The sequence below is a fragment of the Oxyura jamaicensis genome, chromosome 6 (genome assembly GCF_011077185.1).
Source record: "Oxyura jamaicensis isolate SHBP4307 breed ruddy duck chromosome 6, BPBGC_Ojam_1.0, whole genome shotgun sequence".
In the NCBI taxonomy this organism is placed as follows: domain Eukaryota; kingdom Metazoa; phylum Chordata; class Aves; order Anseriformes; family Anatidae; genus Oxyura; species Oxyura jamaicensis.
In genome coordinates, this window is record NC_048898.1 from 31861888 (window position 1) to 31886402 (window position 24515).

At 40.1% G+C, this 24515-nt stretch overlaps 1 protein-coding gene across 1 annotated transcript; it reads left to right on the plus strand.

Annotated features, from left to right (window-relative positions):
• Positions 1–1821: 1821 nt before the first annotated feature.
• On the plus strand, positions 1822–23950 carry GPR26 (G protein-coupled receptor 26). Its single transcript, XM_035330415.1, has 3 exons — positions 1822–3028; positions 8563–8676; positions 16579–23950. Exons 1-3 carry the CDS (start codon positions 2361–2363, stop codon positions 16808–16810), a joined length of 1014 nt encoding a protein of 337 aa, XP_035186306.1. The 5' UTR covers positions 1822–2360; the 3' UTR covers positions 16811–23950.
• The last annotated feature ends 565 nt before the right edge of the window (positions 23951–24515 follow it).

Here is a 24515-nt window from a genome sequence, read left to right on the forward strand (position 1 = left end):
ACTTGCACAACAAAGAATAGCTTGATAGGAAAAAGTCAAGCAATCAGTAACAGTGAAACATAGAACTAGGAATGTTTCATCTATTTAGGCTAATAATTACTGAGGCATGAGCCAGACTTGCTGCTTGAATTTAGTTTTCTCACACTAATCCTCACCTGCATCCGACCAAACTCTGGGCGAAAAGGGGCTGGGTTGAGGGAGGCAGGATTTCAGGTTTCAGAAGGAGCTGAGTCACCATGCAGAGAGAGGGGGTCCCCTCCTGACAGCCCCACAGCTATCGGCTCCTGCATGCTTTTGCACTGCCTCAGAGACAAGATCCAGCAGAGCCAGCCCATGGTTCTGCCAGCCTCTCCTGGGGAGATAAACTGAGATTTTCTTACATCAGCACCTCCCAACTCACATGGCCCCTTCCTGAGGACCCACAGCTGCCTTTCACAGCTGAGCCTGAGGCTGAAGTTGTGCCAGGACACCCTGCTCAGACTACTGATGCTAGGGCACCTTTTTCAGCCAAGACTTCTCCTTCCTACCCAGCAAAGAAACTCCCATTTTCTGGGGCTGCACTGCAGTGAGATAGTTCTGCACTTTCTCTCTGGTCTCCTTAGCATACCTCTCCTAGGAGGGTACAGAGCCCTCTTATCTGAAGAAGCAGACACCTACAGGGTTTTCTCATGTGGGTTTTGATCAATGTCTCAGGACCAGGCACTTTATTTGATGTCTCTAATGACAGCCTTCTGACTTACAAAGTGAATTCCTTTCACTCTCAGCCTTCTAAAGCCTCATTTAAGAAGAAATAACCACAGCAGAAAGAGCTGAAGCAAAAGGGCCTTCCTGCCAGGTGCAGAGCACTGACACCGTGCACAGTGACAGCTCCACTACTGAGCCCGAGTGTCTGCAAGGCATAGCTGCTGTACATCGAGCGTGCACAGCACTGGCAAGTGCTGCAAGCGCTGGGGAAAAATCCGCCTAGGCATCTAGTTCTCGCACACGTGCCGAGGCACTTACTGAGCCACAATAAGTGTGCTGCGGGGTATCTTTTCCCTCCTCATTGTACAGGGATTAAGGCTTGGCTGCCTTGATGAGAAAGCTGTCCCAGTCGCTTGCAACCTTTTAGCATTCCTGGGTAAAACTCTTTTAAAGGGACAGCAAAGGCAATCAGAGAACCATTCCCACTCTTTCCTTTAAAACAAACTTAATTTTAACATGTAATTAAATGCAGTGCAGACGTAGCCCTGTTTGCTTTTGCCAAGCCCCTTTGTGGTTGCGGCGCTCACCCTGCAGGAAGGAGGATTTGACTGGGGGAAACCCAGGCTGGGCAAGGGGGGAAAGCGTGGCTGTGGGGTGAGACCGGCAGCACCTTGTTGTCTCTGCACCATGACCTCGGGCAAGTCACTGTAGCATGTGGGGTTTCAGTTGCCTTGCTTTCCAAGGAGGAGGGAAAGCAATCATTTTCCTCCTACGCATCGTGGTTGGAGACAGAGGATGGCAAAGTGCTAAACTGGAGCTGTAAAACTGTTCCGGTAGCCTAATGACAGCTCCAGAGGAGTAGCAGAGTACATCCATTTTCCCATCTTTTTGGACCTGGCTAATGAAGGGAAAAGAAAGCCCCTGCCCTAGCAGAGAGCAGGCAGCAACTGTGAAAGTGATGCACTGAAATGCAGGAAACACAGCAGAGTGCAGGAATTCGGTTACATGCCTGTTTGCAAATTAATGGCTAAATCAATTAAATGAAAGCATGGGATTTCTCTTGAGGAAAGTCTAGTCACAATTGCAAGGAGAGGGGAGGGGTTGTGGAGTGGGGATGACATAATCACGTTTGCGAATCACCAGCAGTGTGCATGCTTAAATCCATTAATGGGGTTTTTATCTGTGATCATAAAAAGCAGGTTACATTCAGCCTGGAAGGGAGTGAGGGTTGGAGGAGAGGGGAGGGCAGAGCAAGAGCAAGAGAGAGAGAGAAAGCAAGGGAGAAAGAGAGCACAATTCACTCGGTGAATTGCTTGCAAGCTTTGGGCTGATAATTAGGGATCTCAGGAGAGCAGTTTCTCAGAATAACCTGTTCGCCTTCAAATGGACCGAGTGGAGACAGTGGTTCAGTCCTGCTGATATTTTTTAAGCCCTCCTCACAGTTTGATGGGCATTCCCAGCGCTTTTGTGCACGTCTCGGAGAGCGTTGACGTGGAAAGGAGCAGCGAGGAGGGGGAGGTTGGAGAAAAAAACTGCAGCTCTTCTAAAAATACGGAGGGCATGCAAGAGTGCGAGCAGGCTGGGGAGGAGGGCGAGGTGAGAGCGCCTCGCACCATGGTCCCCGGGTGCCAGCGCGGCGCAGTTTCGGAGATGTCCCTCCTGTGACTGGACGCACCATGAGCATCTGGGAGGTGATCCTGGCTTTCGTGGTGGTGGTGCTGATGCTCGTGGCCCTGCTGGCCAACGTGCTGGTGCTGATGTGCTTCCTGTACAGCGCTGACATCCGCAAGCAGGTCCCGGGATTGTTCATCCTCAACCTCACCTTCTGCAACCTGTTGATGACCGTTTCGAACATGCCCCTGACCTTGGCTGGGATCATTTACAAGAGTCAACCAGGAGGAGATCAGATCTGCCACATTGCGGGCTTCCTGGAGACTTTCCTCACCACGAACTCCATGCTGAGCATGGCAGCTTTGAGCATTGACAGATGGATTGCTGTGGTCTTCCCTCTAAGTTATCACTCCAAAATGAGGTACAGAGATGCTGCTCTCATACTGAGCTACACGTGGTTGCACTCGGTGTCGTTCCCAATAGTGGCAGCTTCTCTCTCCTGGGTGGGTTTCCATCACCTCTATGCCTCCTGCACCCTGTACAACAAGAGACCAGAGGATAGGACACAGTTTGTGATTTTCACTGGGGTCTTTCACACCCTCAGCTTCCTCCTCTCCCTTATAGTCCTGTGTTTCACATACCTAAAAGTGCTGAAGGTGGCACGGTTTCACTGTAAGCGGATTGACGTGATCACTATGCAGACCCTGGTGCTGCTTGTGGACATCCATCCCAGGTAAGGTGCCCGTGAGCGCAGCAGGTGAGGCTGTTTGCTGCAGAGGAAGCAAGGACCGGGTTCAGTGTTATGTTAAGTACAGTCTGATCAGTATCACAGCGGGGGATCGGGAGGGGAGAAAACAAGCATCCTTGCTGGTTTCTGTTCTGCATGTTTCTTTGTACTTGTGTTCATTTTTGGGGTTGCGAAAACAACTCTGTCATTTTTAGGAGCTTGTTTTGAGAGGGAGAGCAAAGAAACAGGCAGTTTTACCTGGGCATGCATTTCCCTTCGAGGCAATGGTCAGATCACTGCCCCTTGTCTCAGGAGGTGGATTTAGTGACTGACAGATTTGTGGGTTTGGGCACTGTCAGCCCCAAATGCTGCTGGATCTCACTGAGCGGGGACACATGTCCCTCCGCTCAGAGCTGGAAGGGAAGGGAGGCTGGAGCACTGTGTGCCCAGCTGTGTCCGTATTGCTGTGCCCTCCGTAACTTCATCTTCCCTGAAGGCAGAATCGTAAGGGAATAGCATCTGCGAAATATGTATGCTTGAATGCCTGTATTTAAATGCAGCTGAGAGAGACTTCAGTAGCAACGTTAATATGACAAGTGAGGGATGTATAAAGTTCATTGCTAATGAGAGTCCGTAAGCAAGGGTGTAGTTAGGAGAAAAGTCTCCAGGGGCTGGGAGAATAATGGGCTTGAAGGCAAACACCAAACAGACGTGAAAATGTGTTGGGAAGCTGTGCAAGAGTCACATCAGAGATTATACACAAACTATAAATCCTGTATGAATAGGATGTGTCTGGATCTGGAAGGGAAGCAGATTTCACTGGAGAAGGGAGGGTGGGAGAGAGCCTTCCCTGGCTCGTTAAGGAGAACTGAGCTCTAAAGCTGCAAGAGAGAAATCCTTGCTGGGTGGAAGCCCTGGGGTGGTGCTGGGCAGGAAGCGGTCCTGGCAAGGAGCTGGGAAGGTGCTTGGCACACAGGAGTCAGAGTGCAGTGTGATTGTGCTGTCGTTCTGCTCACGGGAAGAAGAGAGGATAAAAGGGAGAGGACTGAAGCAGGCACGGCTGGAAGGACATAGGATCGGGCTGCTGAGGACAGAGCAGGAGGACCAGCCAGAGTGATCCACCTGGCAATGGTGATTTGAGAAATGAACCCGCAGAGCTGGGGTAGGGTGGAGAGGGATGGGGGCTGATGGATCAGAATATCCTGGTTAGGGCTGAGAGGCTCCCAGGGGCTGGGGCAGATGGGTTAAGAACCAGCTCTGACTGGGACAGGGTGGCAAAGCCAACAGGTGAGCTCTGTGCAGGGGAAAGTAGGGACGCTGGTCATAGCTTGGAGAGAAATGGGCCTGGTTTGCTCAGGGTTTGGCTTAGGGGAGGAGCGTGGCTGGAGGGGGTGATTGGAAAGGAAAGGGTTTGATGGATTTGCCTGGAAAAAAAAGGAGAAAATGGTTTGGCTATGTAGAGTGACAGAGTGGCTGTGAGGGATGCGTGAGCTACTTGGGAGACAGTCAGAGACCGAATCTTAAAAGTTCAGACTGTCTCTGTCACAGGCTGAAGGGAAGAGAAATGTGTTTCAGCAAAGTGCTAGCAGCTGCCAGCACAGGGAGGTGTCTGATACTGGGGGAAGAAATCTGCTTGGAAGCGAGGAAGCCAAAAGCAGATAAAGAGGGCAGCCCCACAGCAGACATCCCACCTGCCCCCCCTCGCTGTCCTTTGCTCTGCAGGCTGGAGGCAAACACCAGCTCCCTCCGTCCTCAGCCAGCTGGGAGCTGAGCTGCAGGACTGAGAGCACATGTGGCTGTCCTCAAAATAAGGTCACAGTTTGGGGATTCCTAAGCCCAAGGCAAATAAGTCTGAAAGGATCAGGGCAGGCCAGCACTGTGCCAGAGGAACAGAAACACTTGCTAAAAGTTCGCCAGGGAAGCTGTCTGATCTGTCTCTTGACCAAGACTGCGGAGCAGGACTTTGGGTGAGTCCTGATCATGCTTTTGAGAAACACACATATAAATCTTCCCTTATCCACCAAGTCACACAGAGGAAAAACCAGCCTTCTACCCCACGTGCTGTCTGGTTGCTAAACCATACCTCAGTCGGTCCTGATTTCTGCACAGGCTTTGAGTGGTCTCTCCCAGGGCAGAGCTGCAGACCCACCAGGGCTGTTTGAAATAGCAATTGTTACACTTAGTGCTTCAAGTATGGCTGGATTGCACAGAAAAGGGGCAATATTTCTCCTCCTCTGCATTTTCTCTGGTCTGAGTTAACTTGAGGGTGTTCCTGCATTTCATAATCATGTCACTGAAGGGCAGGTTCAGTGGGGCTGTGGGTGTTAAATCTCCTTTCTTTGGAGAGGACAGAGTTATACAGGCACTTTGCTGTGCGTAACCTCTGTTTACTAACTGCTGTTTAGCTCTTGCACCAGGCTATTCTCTAAGAAAAGCTAGTTTTAACTTATTCTTTAGACTGCAGGAATGATGGCTGATTTTAAGCCATGTGGTGTTGCCTGAAGAGGTGACAGCTGCTGCAGCTGATAGTCAAACCTTGGATTGCCTTACTGAGCGTGAGATCTACACAAACGCTTTTCACAAAATGATTTCTGTAAAACTCTAACAAAGACATAATTTGAATTATACAAGTGGTATATATAAAGGGATGCTTAGTGTTTGCTGTAGAACCTAACAGTATAGACACGGGTGCTGTGAGGTTGCACATGAGGGAATAAAGTTTGTAATCCCAGTTTCAACTACCTTGACATTTCTGGCTTTTTGCATGGTCTAGTTTCACTGCTGAGAAATGTGTATGGACAATTCTCTGCTCCCTGTGACTCAGAATCCACCCGCAAGGGGGTCTAGCGACAGGCATTGTGACAGATGGCTTTATTACCTGTGATTTGGAAAGACACAAGTGATCTTCTGAAGATCATTTGAGACGAGTACAAAGGAAACCTCTAAATACCACATAAAATCGTGTGAATGTTTAGGGCACATGTCCTTTCAAGTTAGCTCAGACATTTTTACTGGGTACTGCTTTCTCTCGACTTTGTTCCTAAAACAGATATATCTGAGTTACAGTGAGAGGCCTGGGCAAGAATTAATGTAAGTGCTAAACTCATGTATTTCTTAACCCAAATTATCTATACTAAATTTTTGGTGTATTCAGCTCTTAAAGATACTAGATCTTAAGGTCCAGTATCTCATAAAGTTTGTTTAAAATACCAAACCTTTGAAGGGATATAGCTCAGATTTTCCAGGATATTAAAATCTTTAAATGAAAGCTAAGTCAACTACCCAGTTCTGTTAACAGTGTCACTGCTGGAACCTGTGTATATATTTTTATCTTACTGCACTCAAGAGTGTACAAAAGCAAAATACCCATCTGAGCACATTCTCTGTATGAAGGATTGAGATAAAATACCACATCACAAAGGAAGGTATTTATTAGCTACATCTGGAAAGGCTGAACAAAAGGAAATGGTTGAAGTCTTCAGGACTTTCCACATCATGCGTGAGCTCCAGGAATCAAAGACAGCTTTGTATGTGCCAAATAAAATGTGGAGAGATATAACTGGCAAAACTGCTAGAAACAAAAAATATCCTCCCCACCCTTCACCCCCACCCTAACAGCACCCTAATTGAACCTACTTTGGAGATTTCTTTTTCCATACCACCACGTTCCTGGGATATCATGAAACTAATAACACGGGTCTTAAGTGAAGCTATTGAACCTCTCAGATTGGCTGTTTGCACCTAAAAATACTCCAGCTCTTGCAGAACTGAAATCATAGCATAGGTTCCCTTGAAAAGGTGGATTTTTTTTTTTTTCTTCTCAGCTGTCACTTCAAGCTGCAAATAACTCAGACTTAGAACATGTAACACTTTTAGATGTGTTTTAATTCTACTTAGGCATATTCTTAAAGAGCAAGGAAATTCATTATTTCAAGATGAACAAACTTTTTCCCCAGTATTTTTTTCACTTTTCCATCACTTTGTCAGCTACCACACTGCTCTGAGGGCTCGATAAGACCATAAATAAAATGGATAAAAAGAAACAATTTTTTTTTTTTTTTTTTTTTTTTTTCTTTAGCCCAATAGAAAGGTAACATAGCAACTACGTGCCACAGAGAGCACCAAAGCACACGGAGATTCTCAGGACACAACACATGCTTAGATGATGATTAGACATTTAGTTACAACACATAATGTAAGGGTATGGTCATAAACCCCATAACTATTAAAATATGTGTGTGGAACTGGGCACTGAGTCATCAATTACAAATTTACAATAAAAGCAGAGGGAGACCAACCCCACGCAGTTCCAACGTGCAGCACGTGGGCCAGACTGCTCGCTGCTCCCAAGACATGTGGTTGCTTTGCCCCAAGACCTGTGCAATAAGCCGACATGTAGTGCCACTGTGTGCCTAGAGAGGGATTCTGGCATGCAGCCTGGCTTTATTTTTGTCCTTCCCCAAAGGAAATGTGCTAGCTGATGCATTAGTTCAGGTAAGGATGGCTCTTGCAGACACAACCAGTGCCTCCCATCCCCACCCAGCCAACCAGTTGTTTGTTCCTATTCCTGAGATTCACCCAGCCAGCACAGAAGTTGCCCAAATATGTAGAAGAGGATGGACTTTCATGTTATCACTCTCAGCAAGCCAATGTACTAATCTCAGATGGATATCCTTGCAGTGGAAGTGTGGGCTTAGATCAAAGGTACCTGTGCCCCACGATCCCATTGCCCTGCCTGCACCCTGAGGGGCTTTGCAGCTCTCTGGCACGGTGTTGTGACCACCACCAAGAAGATAATGTCCTAAAATGCCACAGGTAGGAAAAAGCAGGGCATGACTAATTTGTACGTTCGGTCTGAAACAAGGCAGGTGGTTTGAGCTGTGGACTCAGAACATCACAGTTCTTCAGATTTGTTGTTTAATTCCCAGCTTTGCAAAGCACTAAGTCCATGCGGGATCTGTCATAAGATTTATGGCCACACAGTTCAAAGGATGTAACAATTGCTCCAACGTTGGGCTGAACATTTAGAGGGTGTTTTTCCTGTTACATTTTTATTGTGTTTTGTTGCTTATCACACTGGGCAGTTTCTCCTATCTGTGATATTGCCATTTGAATTGCTGTTTCTAGGAAAGTAGCATGCCCCACTCTGGATATCTTCCAAATCTCTGAATATCATGAGACAAACTCCAGTCTTTAAACACAGCTTACAGTAATTCAGAAAGGAGTTGCAGCTGAATTCAAGGCTGAATTCCACCAGCTTGTCTATATATGAATAGATATAAGGGGTGTGTGTAAATGTTTATATATATATAAATGTATATCCATGCATTTCCCCATAATCATTTTTGAAGAGTAAAATCATATAAAGGATTGATACTAGGTATTGTCCTATAGAAACATGTTATTGTATATATGTGAATACAGCACTTGCTGGAAAGCACTTACTGGAAAGATTGATTTCAATCATTCCAGAAGTACAGCCATTAAAGTCTGCTACTTGATATTATGATTCATGTTCTTGTTTGTGTTGAATGTCACAGTGTAAGAGAGCGTTGTCTGGAAGAACAAAAGAGACGGAGGCAACGAGCAACAAAGAAAATAAGTACCTTTATCGGTACTTTTATACTTTGTTTTGCACCTTATGTTATCACAAGGTAAGTGCAAACCTATGCAGTCAAAAATACTGTGGAGATGAACTCAAGTTGGAAAAGCAGTGCACTCTGAACTAGAAATTGATTCTAGTCTCCTATGAAAATTCTGTGCAGTATTTCCACTCCTATTACAGAGGCTGTATTTACTGAGCTAACAAAATTATGTAGAATATCATAGCACTTATCCAATCTCATCCTGCTGCAACCTGTGGGCCAAACCCTGTTTGGTCAGCCAAGTCAATGTGTTGGTTGCATGGGAGCAATTTAGGAGTTCAGTCCACAGAGGCCCATAGATGTAGTTATTTTTTGAGACCAATAACTCTGCTATTCCTCAGATTACCTCAGTAGCCCAACGGGGTGATCCACAGGATAAGACACTTGTCTGAGTAGGTCACGATGTAAAAGCCTGCTCAAACAAGATCCAGCTGAGGTGACAACACAGCTCATAGACAACCCATAGTTTTTTATGGACCAAGTTCTTGGTCATATACATTAAATATCGAAGCTGTCCTGGATTACAGCTAAAAAAGTTCTTGTGATTTATGGTCAGATGTCCTTATTTATCTACTAGTTTGTCTTTGGAAATGGCTCCTGTGGGAAACACTCTTATGAAACAAAAATATGAAAAAGGGTGTATATCTGGAGAAGTGTTATCAAGTTATTAGAAATAAATTTACAACTTGTGCTTATTATTAAGACTCTGGAAAAACTAAAATACTGCTATGCAGAACAGAGAAAGAAAAAAGTATTTCTAAAACATCACCTATTTAGACATTATTGGACAGAAATTGTTGGGGCTTACTTCAGACAAATTCAGTCTCATAAAACAATAAATGTAAAACAACCCAATCCTTTAAAAAGCTGAATTAAGACTCAGTGTAAGTGGGCACATAGCAAAACCAATTTTGCCACCTCAGTATAGTATCCTGATCTTCTATGTCTAACAAAACAATTCACAAAAGGTGTTGTAGTCTCTGTAGAAAGGCAAACCAGCACACCACAGTCATTTTATGTTTATGATAATAATAGCTAATTTATTTGTGCTAATAATTTGTAAAAATGTTACAAATACATTTATAGCACTGTGATAATATTTTTCTTCACTTCTACTTAGTAGTGGCAAGAAGACACTCCATGCTCTGTGCACTAAAATTGCATGAAAATATTTATAATAATAATGGGCACTTAGCCTCAATTTTCAGGCTATGAGATATCAGAGTATTTGTCATTGCAAGTAGTTAAGTTTAATTTTATATTGGGTCTCTGAACTTAATGAGAATCATCGCAGTCATTGAATAGCTCGCAGCTCAGTCCTGAGTGACAGCGAGTGCTTGAGCCAGGGCTGTCAGAAGTATTTCTGTGCTCTTCATGTCTCAGCCCAGCATTCAGGCACCTTGTGCCCCCTTACTCTTAGTTCTGAGTCATCCTAGTGTCCTCATAGTCCCGAAATACAGAAGAGGGATTAAAATAATCCAGAATTTACCTGTTTTAATCCTTACAAGGCTCCCTTAAATGTTCACCCAAGTCTTCAGTCCATTAAGGACTAATAGCTTTTCCATGGGCAGTGACTACAAGAAGTAAGACATAAGGTCCAAAATGCACAAAGATGCTTTTCAATGAAGGACAAGGCATGTGCAATGGTCGGATGTAAGAAGTAAGGGCTATCACTTTCTTGGCCTTTTCATCTCTAACTGATCTAAAGGTATTACTGCACAACAGGCTACAGGGAATTCCCTGTTTAGCTACCTGAATCCCCCTGGGACGTTGCTGGACACTGCACTGCATGAATGGGTATTCAAGGATGCACATTACTGTGCTTCCCTGTGCTTCCTATGTATGGCTGAAATGCAGAAGTCAGGGGAAGAAGAAGTTTAATTATGCAAGAAAGTATTATTTTCTGGACTATGTCCAGAGTGTTTTGCACTTCACAAGACAGAGGCAATCAATCACTTTTCAAGGCAGCAAACAGAAGATAACTGATGAAGTGTATTGTTCAGCGCTGCTCGTAGACAGCAGGCTCTAATTGACAGAACACTTTAAACATGCTCTGAAGTACTTTACGAATTAAGGCCTCAAAACAGCTAATCGCCAGGTTTCACTATAACAACATCTTTCTGCTTCCCCACTAAAAACCACCAGCTGTCTGCTGCAGTCCCATGAGTCAACGAGGAATCCATGCCTATGGCCCCAGTCAGACAAATTCTTCTCTGGGTCAGAGTTTTTCAGATTACATTAAGGTGAAAGTCAGGTTAGCTACCCCTTTTACCAAGAAAATACCCTTTTAATCAGTTCAGTGGCTGACCTTAAGTAGTATATCTATACAACCCCATTCTTCTTGATTCCATGTTCCAAAGTAGCAGTATGACAGATGTATTACTCCGTATTGTATATTTATAGGCAGAGCTTGTTGCTTGGTTTGGAAGAATGCTACTAGTACATATCTCTTCTTTTTACGCTACTAGTACACATCTCTTCTTTTTACTATATTTTTCATTATGCAATTGAACAATACTGTTCAAAACTTGTTTTCTCTAAGGAGCTTTTTCATAAGAAAGATTAAAATAAGTCATACCCATTTCTAATATTAATGTCCAACTCCAGGCATTTCAGACAAATACAGAACTTTGCTCATGTGATTTAATAAGTGCTGTCTATGTGTGAGGAAATTGGCCCTAAATTAAAAATCCTGAAATAATATCAGAAAGAAGTTTGCAGTCCCAAGCCCTCAGGTTAAGGAGGAGGATTGAATTTCTCTTGTATAATCTCTGGGGAACAGGGGATAAACAAACCGTGTTTTTTACACAGGTTGACTGCCCTCTGCATACAGATCGTGCTTGGACAGACAGACAAGCAAACCCACAGAGGAGTTCTGAGTTATGTTCTTCTTCATGCATATTAAATGCATGCTTTCCCTATGCAATCTTAGGTTGACATATTCGAAGGCAGTGGCCTTGTAGGCTCCCTCAAGAGCCACAGCTGACGTGAGGTAAAGAGATTTTCCTCCTGCATGAGAAATCTGTTGGCACAAGCTGGCCAATGCTGCTTCCTATCATCACATCTCTGCTGCCAGCTGGTTCCCACAGCTCTGGGGAGCAGCAATGACTAAGAACAACAGTTTGCAAGAGTTGAAAGTCCACAAGTCACTTTGCTTCTTTAACAGAAGCTGCCTGGTTGTAATATATACACCACTTATCAGGCAAAACTGGCTAGGCTTTTTCCACTAGCAAGACAGGATACATAAGATTCAGTCTACCAAGCAATAAAGTAAAATAAGCATAAAACTCGAACTAAAACTGATGTTTGGCTTATTCATACCATTAACACAAAAATAAATGACTACGGTCAAATTCTGTTACTATGGGACTTCTGTGAAAAACAAAAAAAACAGAATTAGGAACAAATATAAATGTTAGAAATGTAAACTTAAAGAGTTGATCTAACTTCCCCAATGTGGACCAAAATAATTAATTTCTTGTGAGAAGATCAGTTCATCTACCAGCTCCAAAATGAAGTGTGATTTGTTTTACTCCTGAACAACCAGCCATTTTAACTTGTTTGAGGCTCTCTGGCCTATTTAGAGTTTTCTCTGTAACTCAGTTAATTTCTCAAGTTTAGGCAAGAGAAATGCTGCCATTATACTAGCCAGTTGGACATATACACATTCAGCAAAATATTTTACTAAAATGATTAACTGCACATGTTGATAAAACATTTTCATTGTGTATTCCACTGCATAAGAGATCAAGGTCTTACACTTCAAGGTAACATTCTTGTTTGTTTACTGAAAGTGAAATAAAATAATTGGATAGCCACTTGACACCAAGTGCTCTACAGAAATACATTACTAAAATATTGACAAAGTATCACAGCAAAACGGTTTATAGCTTTGAAGTACAGGTATTATCAGACAGTAAAAGAGTGGCTTATGAAAGCAAGTTGGGGAATTATGTAGACAATGCTGTAGAATTTAATTTACAGGTTGCACTGAAATATTAATGCTCCTTCACTGAAAATATCTTCCTGGCTGAGATGTTTCATGAAACCCTTTCAAAGCCAATAAGTTATATGATAGTCTTTGCATGAATGACATTTAATTGTTTCTACATGAAATGGAATTGCATATGCTGGGGGCAGTCTGCATTTATTTGTTGCTAGATATCATAGAATAGCTTGGGTTAAAAGGGACCTGACAGACCACCCAGTTCCAATTCCCCTGTCACGGACAGGGATGCCACCCACTAGACCAGATTGTCCAAAGCCCCATCCAGCCTGGCCTTGAACACCTCCAGGGATGGGGCATCCACAGTTTCTCTGGACAACATGTGCCAGTGCCTCACCACCATCATAATAAAGGATTTCTTCCTAACATCTAATCTAACTCTCCCTTTTTAGTTTAAAACCATTCCCCCTTGTCATATCATTATCTGCTCAAATATATCTGTAAATATAATATACTATCAAAAATATCATGCAGAAAACTCAAAATATAAAAATATCAAGGACACTTAAGGAAATAATTTGGGAAAATATTAAAGATTCTATTGATAAAAGAGTAGGCTTTTTAATTGATCAGTCACTGAAGGCACAATTAGTAGAGCTAGGCTTACAACCCTCAAGCGCCTATTTGATATATTTAAATGGAGATTGCTAACGACTCATAGAACTGAGTGACAGAGGCTCAGACACAAATTTGTTATACCTTAATCATTTGAGGCATCCTCTGAATTTAATTAACCTTAATCAAATTCACATCCTTAAAACATTTGACAAAGTAAATCAACAGGATTTAATTCAACACAGTAAAATTCAAAATGCAAAGAAGAAGCCATCAAATATGTGAGGAACAGAAAGAAGAAGGATGGCTCAATGTAGATTACAAAGTAAATATGAACCAGTAGATGATTAATTTCCAAACAGTCAAATCTCATTTTATATCATATTAACAGGGGTGTCATAGCTACATTTTGTTAAACAGGTGAATATATACCAGATCAGACCCCCAGCAGCTTGAGTAGAAGAAAATTATGTCTGAATTTGGATCCTACTTTGTATGGAGGACATCAGGCAGGAATTACAAGGAGAGGCTGGAGGATCAGCATTTAGTTAGTCAAGACAAAAGGAGAGAGAAATGGTACAGGTGGCAGTTTGGTATCTCAGAGCAGCTTACAGTGATCAGCTGAGCCAAACAGCACCAGTGGAGGGGCAAGAGCAGTTCTTAAGTATTTTCATACCATATAGTCTAGTCACCTCAAATGTCTCATGTGGCTGTGAGCCAATAACTCAGTAGTTAATTGAGAGTTCCTCTTTTCACATACATAATTCTTTCAGCCATAACTAGCTGCAGAACATTTCTGGAATGGCTGTTCATCTCAGTAAAACATATAAAGAATCTGAAAATAATTTGTTCTTTGATAACAGACACATTAATGTAAAGATGTTATTTTTGACAGGATGATACTTCTGTTTTAAACTTGATAGTTATCAGTGACTGATATTTAATTACTTGACAGTAAAATTAAGAGAGTATAAAATGAATTGTCAAACCTTGACTTCAGTTTATGTCCTTATGTCATGTTTCCATCAAATTATTCATTTAATATAGCTTAGGCTTCCATGACATGTCGTTGAAATGTATGCAAATGGATACTAAAGAAGTTCTCAGAAATCATTTCAAAATGAAGAAGAGGTCCTTATAGGTAAGAATTTACAAGAGCAGAAGTAGTTCTTATAACAGTACCTAACTAAGCACCACTGAGTATTGGGATGTTTTGAACAGTACTGACATACTGAAGTGGAAGGTTTGCTTTACAAAGTTCACTTAAATTATAAATTGTTTTGCCTGACTTTATATCCCAGAGTGCATCTGATGCTATTTTCATACACATTGTTTTTCTACAACAAAACACGCAAGTTTATATTGGGTAATGTCATCACCCCTAAAAGCATCACTGAACAAATGAACCCCACTTTTAATCAGAGAAAAGTACAAAATGGCCAAATTGCTAGCATGCAGCACACACAACTGTTCTCAGAATTAGAACACTGACTAAAGCCCCATCACTAGCTGCAGACCCATAGTGCTAAGCCCAGCACAAATACTTGAGAAGAAACAGTGTTTTAGCCAGGGAATTTGCAGTGTAGACAAACCAGAATGGAGAGAGGAGACAGAAGCTCCTAGTCAGTGATGCAACAAATTCAAGCTCTTTAGTGCCACTTTCATGCTCAAACAACTGGACCACACCATCTGCCATAGCTATTTTAAACAACAAAATATATGGAAAGTTGATGGGATGCAAATAAAATGAGGGAGGGGAAAAAATAATCCTCATCTCTAAACTGCTTGAAATACACTGTTGGCATTGCTGCTGCAAGAATCACACTTCAGAAAGTTCGCTGGAAATGGTCCTTTGTCTGAAGAAACATTAGCAAGTGTTTTCCAGGCAGGTTTAAGAGCACCTGCTGCTGAAGATAGTTTTCAGCAAAGATCTTATTTGCCATTGAATAATGGGGCTCTCCAGCAGCACATGTGCCCTTTAGAATTGTTGTCCCCTATAAAAGTCAATAGTTTCTCATCAGCCCTCCAGTGTTACTTAAAGACAAGGGAAAAGAAAACTTTGTGAAGTTATCAATATTTCCTGGTCAAAAACACTGGAGGTCTCAGAACAAAATGAACTATCTGTGCTAGAGAAGGTGTGAGGGGCATATAAATTTCTTCTCCCTTCCTCAATGATTTTAAAAAATTGCCTAGCTAAATTTAGCAAAAGTATATGTTTGGCCTTTAAACAGACCACTTTTAAAGTTTAAGGTATATTATGTCATTCCTTAATAAATATTTTTTCAACTCTCTCTCTAGGAGCTGGACTTTCAATGAAAGCTAGTCAGCACTGCAAGATGGTTTCTCAGATACTGCAAAGGGGACCTAGAATTATGAATTTGGACTAGAAGTTGAATTTTTAGATAACTAATGGTAGGGGAATATGAATTCCAGTAAAACAAGCAACAAAACTGTACCTTGATCTCAAACTAGTGTTCAAAACATATTTTTGCAGTAAAATGTATAAAATGATGCTGGGTTACACAGATATATTTATAATAGTTGTGGTTAAATTTGCTGGGCATTATGGATTCAAAGGTGGCAGTAAGTGTGAAAGTCAACAGGAAATAATGCTGAGAAAGTTTATACTCCTTTCATATCCGTTAGAGTTTTGATGAAGTCTGTGATGAAATTCGGCTGCCAGAAACATGATCTTACGATATGCACTACTAGCAAAAAAAAAAAAAAAAAAAAAAAAAAAAAAAAAAGGAAGAAAAAAAGAACACCAACTGAGAAACTTTGATTTCTAAAAAAAAAAAGATCTTGCTAGGATTGAAAACCATAGAGTAACCAGAGAAAATTACACACTGTCGATATGGGTGAGTTTTGGCACAGAGAATGGAATGAAACTATAATGGTTGAGGAAATATTATATACAAAATGATTTTAGGATCAGTTGCTGAATGACATTTTTCACAATGAGTAAGTTTTCTGGAAAGTACTTATGTGCATACCTCATAGTATGATACCAAACACAGTATCCACTAGAGAGAGAGAAAAAAAATAATAATTGGGACTAGTTATCGTTCTCTAGAAAGAGAGGGGAGTGACCCTTTATCAAATATCTCGGTGACCCTGGAGAGCCAGATGCGTTCAAAACCCAGCTCTACATCAGAGCATCTACTCAGTTATTAGTCTCTAAAGGTGTATTCCAATAATAAATAAATAGGCTCTTTTGAAGTCTGCCTCATACCCTACTGGGTGGGGGAGGAATGCAAGGATGAGTGGTGGGTGTCATTAGTTTATAGCTGTGCTGTTACCTTATCCATTTTATGTGAATATTCACTCTTTCAACCTTCCTGTTTCCACAGACTTGTTGAATTGTCCTCTGTGGTCCCCATCAATTCCCACTGGGGAATCATTTCCAAGTGCTTAGCTTACAGCAAAGTTGTTTCAGACCCTTTTGTGTATTCTTTGCTACGTAATCAGTACAAGAAGACGTGGAAGGACATCATAAACAAGATCCTCAAAAGAAGCTCCATCAACTCCTCTGCCCTCACGAGTGAGTCGCACAACCGGAATATATTGCAACTGAATGAATGAGGAGCCTGGTACAGGATCTTCAAGAACCATAGAATGATATATGGGAAACAAAAGTAACTGGCCTAACCCTAGTAGCTATCTTCAGCTGTCAAGGTTTCAGGAGGCAGCCACAGAGGCTGGTTGAAGCCCAGCCCGTGTCCCTCCCACAGCCCCTGTAACACCTGAGGGAGGCAGGCTGCTTGGTGCCTCCTGCCCCCAACTACAAGCGTGCTATTGATAAATGGTCCTGCAGGCTTCGCGGGTACAAATCTCCCATTGATTTTCATCAGCAGTTACACATACATACAGGGTGAAAAGCTGGTCCTTTGTGGAAGGGCTCACAATAGTAGAGGAAGCAGACTGGTGTGATCATGAGATTATTTCAAAAAAGCCACACAGGGACATCTGTGTGGTGTTTTTCATGGGCTGCAGGTAAGGCTCTCTCCAATCGAGCTGCCAATCTGGCTTTCCTAAAACAACCACAGACTAGTTGCTTCAGGAGGTTCCCCATAGAAAGCTCTTAAAAAAGCTTAATAGCAAAATCTTTACCTGGATACTCATACAGTGCCCAGCATAGTTTTCAGCCTCTTTTTATACATATTATTTGAAAAATTCTGTAGAACTGAATGGAGAGAAAATCACTTTTACAGTACGCTGGAGGCTGTATTTGGCTGTATTTAAGTAACTGTCACAGAAACCCATTATTTTCCTCCCCATTAAATTTCAGAACAGTAAAAAAGGTAGATAGGATGAAAAAATCAGGATGATTCCTGCCTACCTTCAAACCACTTTCTAGTATATCTGAGCTACACAGAGATGGATTTTGCCCCAAAGCTGCAAAATTGGTCCCTCTGCCCCATATATTAATAAATGTATTTAATGAGGGTTTATTCCCATATATATATATATTATTTGAAGGAAAGATGACCCCACAGCTGAGTTTAAAAGTATCATTTCCAAAGTAAGTAGAGCAAAAATAATAGACATCCTCCCCACCATGAAAGTGTAGACAGTAATATTATTCCACATCTGAACAAGTGCAAATCTCAGAGGTTTCAATTTGGATCTCTGTAGCACTGGGATGTTGCTCTGCTTATTAATGTTATTAATATTTACCATGCATTCAGCTCAGCCTGCAGCTAACACAGACCCATATACCACTAAAATTTTCAAGATCAGGAAAATCCTATGTGACACTTCCTCAGAAGCTATCACAGTATCTTAATTTTTGTAAACAACATTTATTTCATTGTAAGCAAAACTGCAGTGTATAGATGGCCTCATAACTGTCATGTAGACATGATGCTGAATCCATCTTCCAGTGACTAATGACATATTACTTTCTTTGGTAATTTTCAGTGATTTCTCTCTCAATTCAAAGAAAACACTATGAAATGATACAGTTTAAGTGTTTTCTTATTAACTAAGATGTAGAAAATCAAGAGCAATAATTAATCAGTTGTCAGCACTATGATTTTAGGAATAATCAGTTTATATAACAACTTGCCTCCAAAAAAAAAGTGTCCTCATCATAACTTCTTAACATTATTTTCAGGTAAAGAACTATTGCTTTCAAATGCTTCACATTTATACTTTGATTGGCAAAAGACTTGCTACCAATTCTGACCTTAATTCTTCACACATTTGTCTCCATCAAGTGACTTAAATTCCAAAAGATAAAGGTAAATTAACATCAGAAATGAAAGAAATGAAATTAGCTTTTGCTCTATAGGTCAAGAAAGCTTCTCTCCAGTGGCCATAAGTTACATTTTTAATTTTATTATTATTATTATTATTATTATTTTGGTGAGGGTAAAACAGTAAATACATGCCCAGATTATGAACATTCTCGGTTAAGCAGGCTTCATGCATGCAATGGCATCTTAAATAACAGCTGATATAGCTGGCTATATTAACATCAATCCCTGCATATTCCAACTGTAAATACAGAAGTCAGGGCCATGTTGATAAAATAGGGCCCCAAGTACTAAAAACGTTGAATTAATTTTAGTTGCCACATCTTGTGTTCTCCAAACAAAAGGCACTGTATGGCATCTATAGCTCTGCAGAAGCCCTGACAGAAAAGGTTAATTAGTTAAATTAGTATATTCTGTTTCATTTATGATAAATCATTAATATCAGTTATTTTGCAAACCTCAGCATACTCCATTTTGCAAATTTCACCATGAATATCTGCCTTTGATACAACGGATATTATGACAACATTTTTCCTTCATACCTTGCAAAAACATCCACTGCTATAATATCTGACCGTTGATTAAGAACCCAGATAGGTAACTCAGTGAGAGGTTTCACCTCAAAGTCAATAAATTTGGGGTAATACCTCAGTCACTAGTGTGAAGAACCTTGCCTTAGCCCTCTCTCTGGCACAATACTGCAGCTGCAATTTATAAACTCTCATTGTTGTCTGCTTTATAAGTGTAAAAAAATAACAGAATGAAGATCATTAACTAACTACCATGTAAGTAAAATCTTCATCTCAGCTATTCAGTTTAGTTATAAAACTACAGCATAAATGTAAAAAAAATACACAACTATAGTCATGGAATCTAAGTAGGTTTTTCCAACACTGTATGCTACCCATTAGTCACATTACATTGTCTACCTCATCTTAATCATTTGACTTGTTAGGCTTAACATAATTTTCTCAGGTACAATAGGTAAAAACACCCAGTTCAATATTTTTTTCTTACAAAATTCAAGTCATTTTGATGGCTTGACAGTATTCTGAAAGGATAGTGGATAACTGATTATTAGTCAGCTTAAAAAGATAAAATGCTTTGTATCAGGATGTTATATGTTTTACTAAGACCACTTGTAGTTAAGAAATTAAAACAGGCTGATTGTTAAAGTCCACAACTGTTGTCAATTTAGACATGGGGCTGCTGCCAAAGTCAATGGGAGGTTTGCACGTTGATAAACCTAGCCCCAGAGGGATTTTGCATTCAATCCATTATTCAAATAGAGCAAAATAATTTCCCAGAAGAAAAACTATAGTACCATTAGGATGGCAAGTAAAAGGTAGAGGAGAATATAGCATTGGACTTGTCTCATTAAGCCTGTGTATCACAGTCAGTCACTGGTTGATTTATGTGTCACCATGAGCAATAAATCTCTCCCCATGTATATGTTTAAAAATTTGTCTTTCTTTCATGGTGCCTTTCTTCTAGGATTAATCTTATAGCAGAGAATAAATATAATTTCCCTTTACTTACATCAGATCCCTGACACATTGTCATATTTCTACCATCTGAAGCAAGCAAGAGTTGTACATGCTGGTGCTTGATAAACTGACCCAATATACAAAATAAAAGTAATACCCTAACATTTCCTGATGACATTTCATAAGATACTAGAAATATGATACTGTGGCTCGTTAAGTGCTAGATATTCATCTGAATTCTTATAGGCAACTTGCATTTTTTTCTAAAATGTGTGTCTAAGTGATGAATGTAGATATGACTAACTGTGTCTGCTGAGTATTATGTGTACTATACAACACTTTCACTCGAGTGAGTTACAATAATGATGGCAAATGTAATGCACAATACTTTATTATCTCTGGTCATGAGGCGGAACTGTTCTTTTGTCGAATGCAAATGTGAGTGTGTGCGCGAAGGGTGGATTTTCCATTTGTTGTTTAAATATTTTTGAAAAAGTTTGTAAAGTATGGCTACAATGTGTGCCCAAAATATGGAACTGCATGTGCAAAACTTGTGCAGCTGCTTAGGCAATATGCAGTTTTCTGTTTGTTGGTATCTGCATTCCATATGCAATATCTATTTCTCACATGCATGTTCAATTAACATGTTCTTCATATCTTGTAAGTTTGGCAGGCAGAATGTTGGCAGACAATTAAGAGAATTTAGTTCACTATGTCATATTGCATATTCCCTCTGTCCATTTTACAGTTACTTATACAATTTCAGAGCCATAACTATTGACTAGGACCCCATATTATGTTATGTTTTTGAACTAGTTTTGATGTGAAGATTTGGTAATCACATGTGACAAAACTATGAAATAATGATATGTTTACTACTGACATAAATCAACATAATATTTTATTGCTTCAACTGACAACCCAGTCCCATTAAATAATTATATCCAGGTTTTATAGATCTGTCTTTTAAATGTTTAAAGCTGTGTTTTCAAAGGTATTTGCACAGTGCAAGATGTAAACAGGATTTATTGAGTTCCTCACGAGTGCAAGTACCCACTTTCAATGCTAGGCAACTACATGATCCATCTCTAACTAAGGTCTATCCCTGTTGTTACCCTTTACATAAAAGGCCCACAAAACTATGTTGTCAGTGGCTCTGAACCATGCTTTTTATAACCTCTAAAGTTTTAATTATGAAATAATCAAGTTATAATAATCAAGTCAATAATAATTAATCAAGTCAAATAATCAACATATAAAAACTCCCAGACAAATCCTTACGAAGTCTGAGGACTGCTGCAGTAGTAGCCTCGTGTATCACAGCATCACAGAGCAGCTGAGGGTGGAAGGGACCTCTGGAGGTCATCTTATTCACCTCCCAAGAGGCACATCACTGCTTTTTGCTTTAGTTTACCATCTCAGTTTTGCAAACACATGTCTGTTCTGCAGTAGTGCTGGGAAACAATCCTAGTCCACATCAACAATAAAGTCATCCGGAAAATTATTTTTTTTCTGAAATCATTTTGGACAGCCAGCTTAGACTTGACTTCAAAAACAGCTGCATCAGCACAATTTAGAGGCTACAAAACTGGGTCAGAAACAGATGTGAATGGGCCAGAAAGTTTGGGAAATCTAATCCTTACTTTACTGCTGTTGCAATGATATGTGTTGCTCTGGCTGCAGTGGGCTTTTCCTAATGACCTGCTTCCGCAACAGGAACTCTCCAGGACTCTCAGCCGTTCACTTACCCCAAAGAGAAAGCCAAAACTTATCTTAAAGCCTAGTAGCACAAGCAGCACAGCCTCTATAGGAGGGTCCTTGTTGGGTTAGGAAGGCTTAAATGGTTTTCAGTTGGGCTACATGGAAACTCATCACATACTTTGGATGGCCAGAAACCATCTACACCTGGATGAGCCTTGCTTTAAGTGACAGAATAATTCTTAAAGCTCGGGAGGTTTATGTAGTTTGCAGATAGAAAGTTTTTCTGGTCTTGTTTGCCAAATTTTTCATAGTTTCTCCATTCCTCTTACTACTGAATAAAGAAGGTTCTGGGGTCTCAGAACATCTTGTCCTGTTCATTTTTGCATGTGCAGTGAATGCCACCGAACCAACTCTTTGGAAATTCCTTGCTTTTCACTAATATCAGAACTATCTTCTCCCCACACTAAATGTTCTTATGATTAAATGAACCTTATAAGCAAAACCAGAGACTTCACACTAATGTCAGATCATTTTTATTTAGCCCAAAAGATCTCTCTATATTACTGCACATCGCATTCAGAACAGAAAACTCGGATTCATGGATCCTATGGTGTTTGCTTTACCAGGTGACACTGGATAGTTACTGTTAAGCATAGGCTTCCATGTTGGTAGAATCAGGGACTATATCTTCATAAGCTACCCAAGCCTGAATAGGTGAGACAATAATATTTTAGCCTTAAATCTATTTTTTTATTTTTTAAATTTGCTTTTTATGCTTTAATTCAGAGCACTAAGTATACCTTGTAATCTTTGATGGATAAAGTTTCTTTATGAAAACCATCCCACTTTAAAAGACAGCTGTCCTTGTTGGGAGGTATAAAAGTTTACACAGAGAAAAGAGCTGCTGCAGTGTCTATAAAATGTCTACTTCTTATATGTATCCCTGGTGTGTATTGTGTGTATCATGTAAATATGTATTTAGAATTGTTGGTTTTTAAGCAAATAATGTTGATCTAATGAACTACAGAGGATACTGTCATATATGTCTATATTTATAACAAAGATGGTTAGCCCTATAGACTGAAAGTGCACTTCAGAAATGTGTGTTGAGAAGCAAATGTATCAGGTGGATGAAAGCATGCATGTGTGGTAATTGTGTTGTAAAATATGATTTTTTTTTTCTTGAAGAAATACTATTGCACATGGTTTCAATATACCCAAAGGCATGAGTCCACTCAACTGATTAATATTCTTCAAAGATATATTAGGAAAAGAATCTCCATTTGGAGCTTACTGAATACTGGGCAACAGTTTTCTAGTCTCTGTAGTTATAAAATTACAGCTCTGAAGCAAACATTTTTTTAAAAAATCACAGAAACAGCAAAAAAAGAAATTGAGAGCCTCCATCCTCCTGGGATATGATCCAGCAAGAGTTCCTAAGGAAGAAGAAAACAAGTGCTTTCAAATGAAATGCCAGTGCATCCTAGTGAGATACTTAAGGAAATACAATGTGGCCTAGTGTACAAACTTGGCTATATCCTTCCCGTTGTTGACCACCATAGATAGTCCTATTTAGTCATTTTGAACTTATGGTGTCTCGAGTCCTTGAACAAAATTAACAAATAAAAAACTGTTGGATTTCAAAGTGATTTACATTGCAACCCTGACCATGAAATCCTTATGCAAAGACAGCAAATTTCTGCTCCTCCTGATTCGCTAATGTGATCAATGAGCTACAGAGGAAAAAAATATATACATCCCATGAGCTGAATGACATTTGACTTTTTTTTACTTTTGTTAAGAAAACAATGTCAGTAAAATATGTGGTGTCCTCAGGGTCATACAGCAAATGTGACAAGGCAGGGGACAACTTATCCATACTGTACCATCTTGCCCAACCACACTCAAGTAAAATAAAGCTATCTGCATCAGCCACAGTATGTGATGGGTCATTTATAGCAGAAACCATAGGGCTTCCCTCATAACATATTTGAAAAATCATTATCACAGATTGCCTTGGAAAATAGAAATAGACAACTAAAAGGTGCCTTGATTTACCTTTATACACATTTTTCTAAACATTAGATTTTTTCATGTTGTTTTTATTTACTTAAGATCATTTTAAAATTAAAAAAAAAAAAAATCCCATATATTTGGCAATCATCAATCTTTCCCTTCTGAATTCTTGCAGGAATGTAATGTATTACCAGTCCTTATAGATGCAGTTGAATATAAACCTTTTCCTCTATATTAGATTATTAGATGATTACTTACTTTAAAAAAAGAAAAGAAAAGAAAAGAAAAGAAAAGAAAAGAAAAGAAAAGAAAAAAAAAGTTAAAAGGAAAGTTAGGGGCTGGTTATACATATCCTTTCTATAAGGACAGTGGTGTTTCTTGGATGAGTAAGGACCATTTATATAAGATGTTTAAAAATGTATGGCCTGTGTATTTAAATTTCATTTTGTTTTGTTTTGAAATAACAAAAATAGATGTTTTCCTATTTCTAAGCACCTAGTCAGTCTGAAGAAAGGTAGTTCTGAAATAACATTAATAATAGCTGCTGTAGATAGGGCATGTTTTGACTATATTATAAATATAAAATTATAATTTATTGCATTTTACTTTTATTTGTATAACAACAGGTTGTAATTGTAGGGGCTATTTATATGGGGGAAAAAAGGCAATATTAATAAATGGATGGAATGATGCACAGACCAACTTGTAATGAAAAAATTACTCAAGAGTGCCATGGTTAAAATGGACCATAGGACTTTAGTGTCCTTGGTAAGCTAAACTCCTATAGTCTCTTAATATATATTTCAGAGATACATATTCATTCAT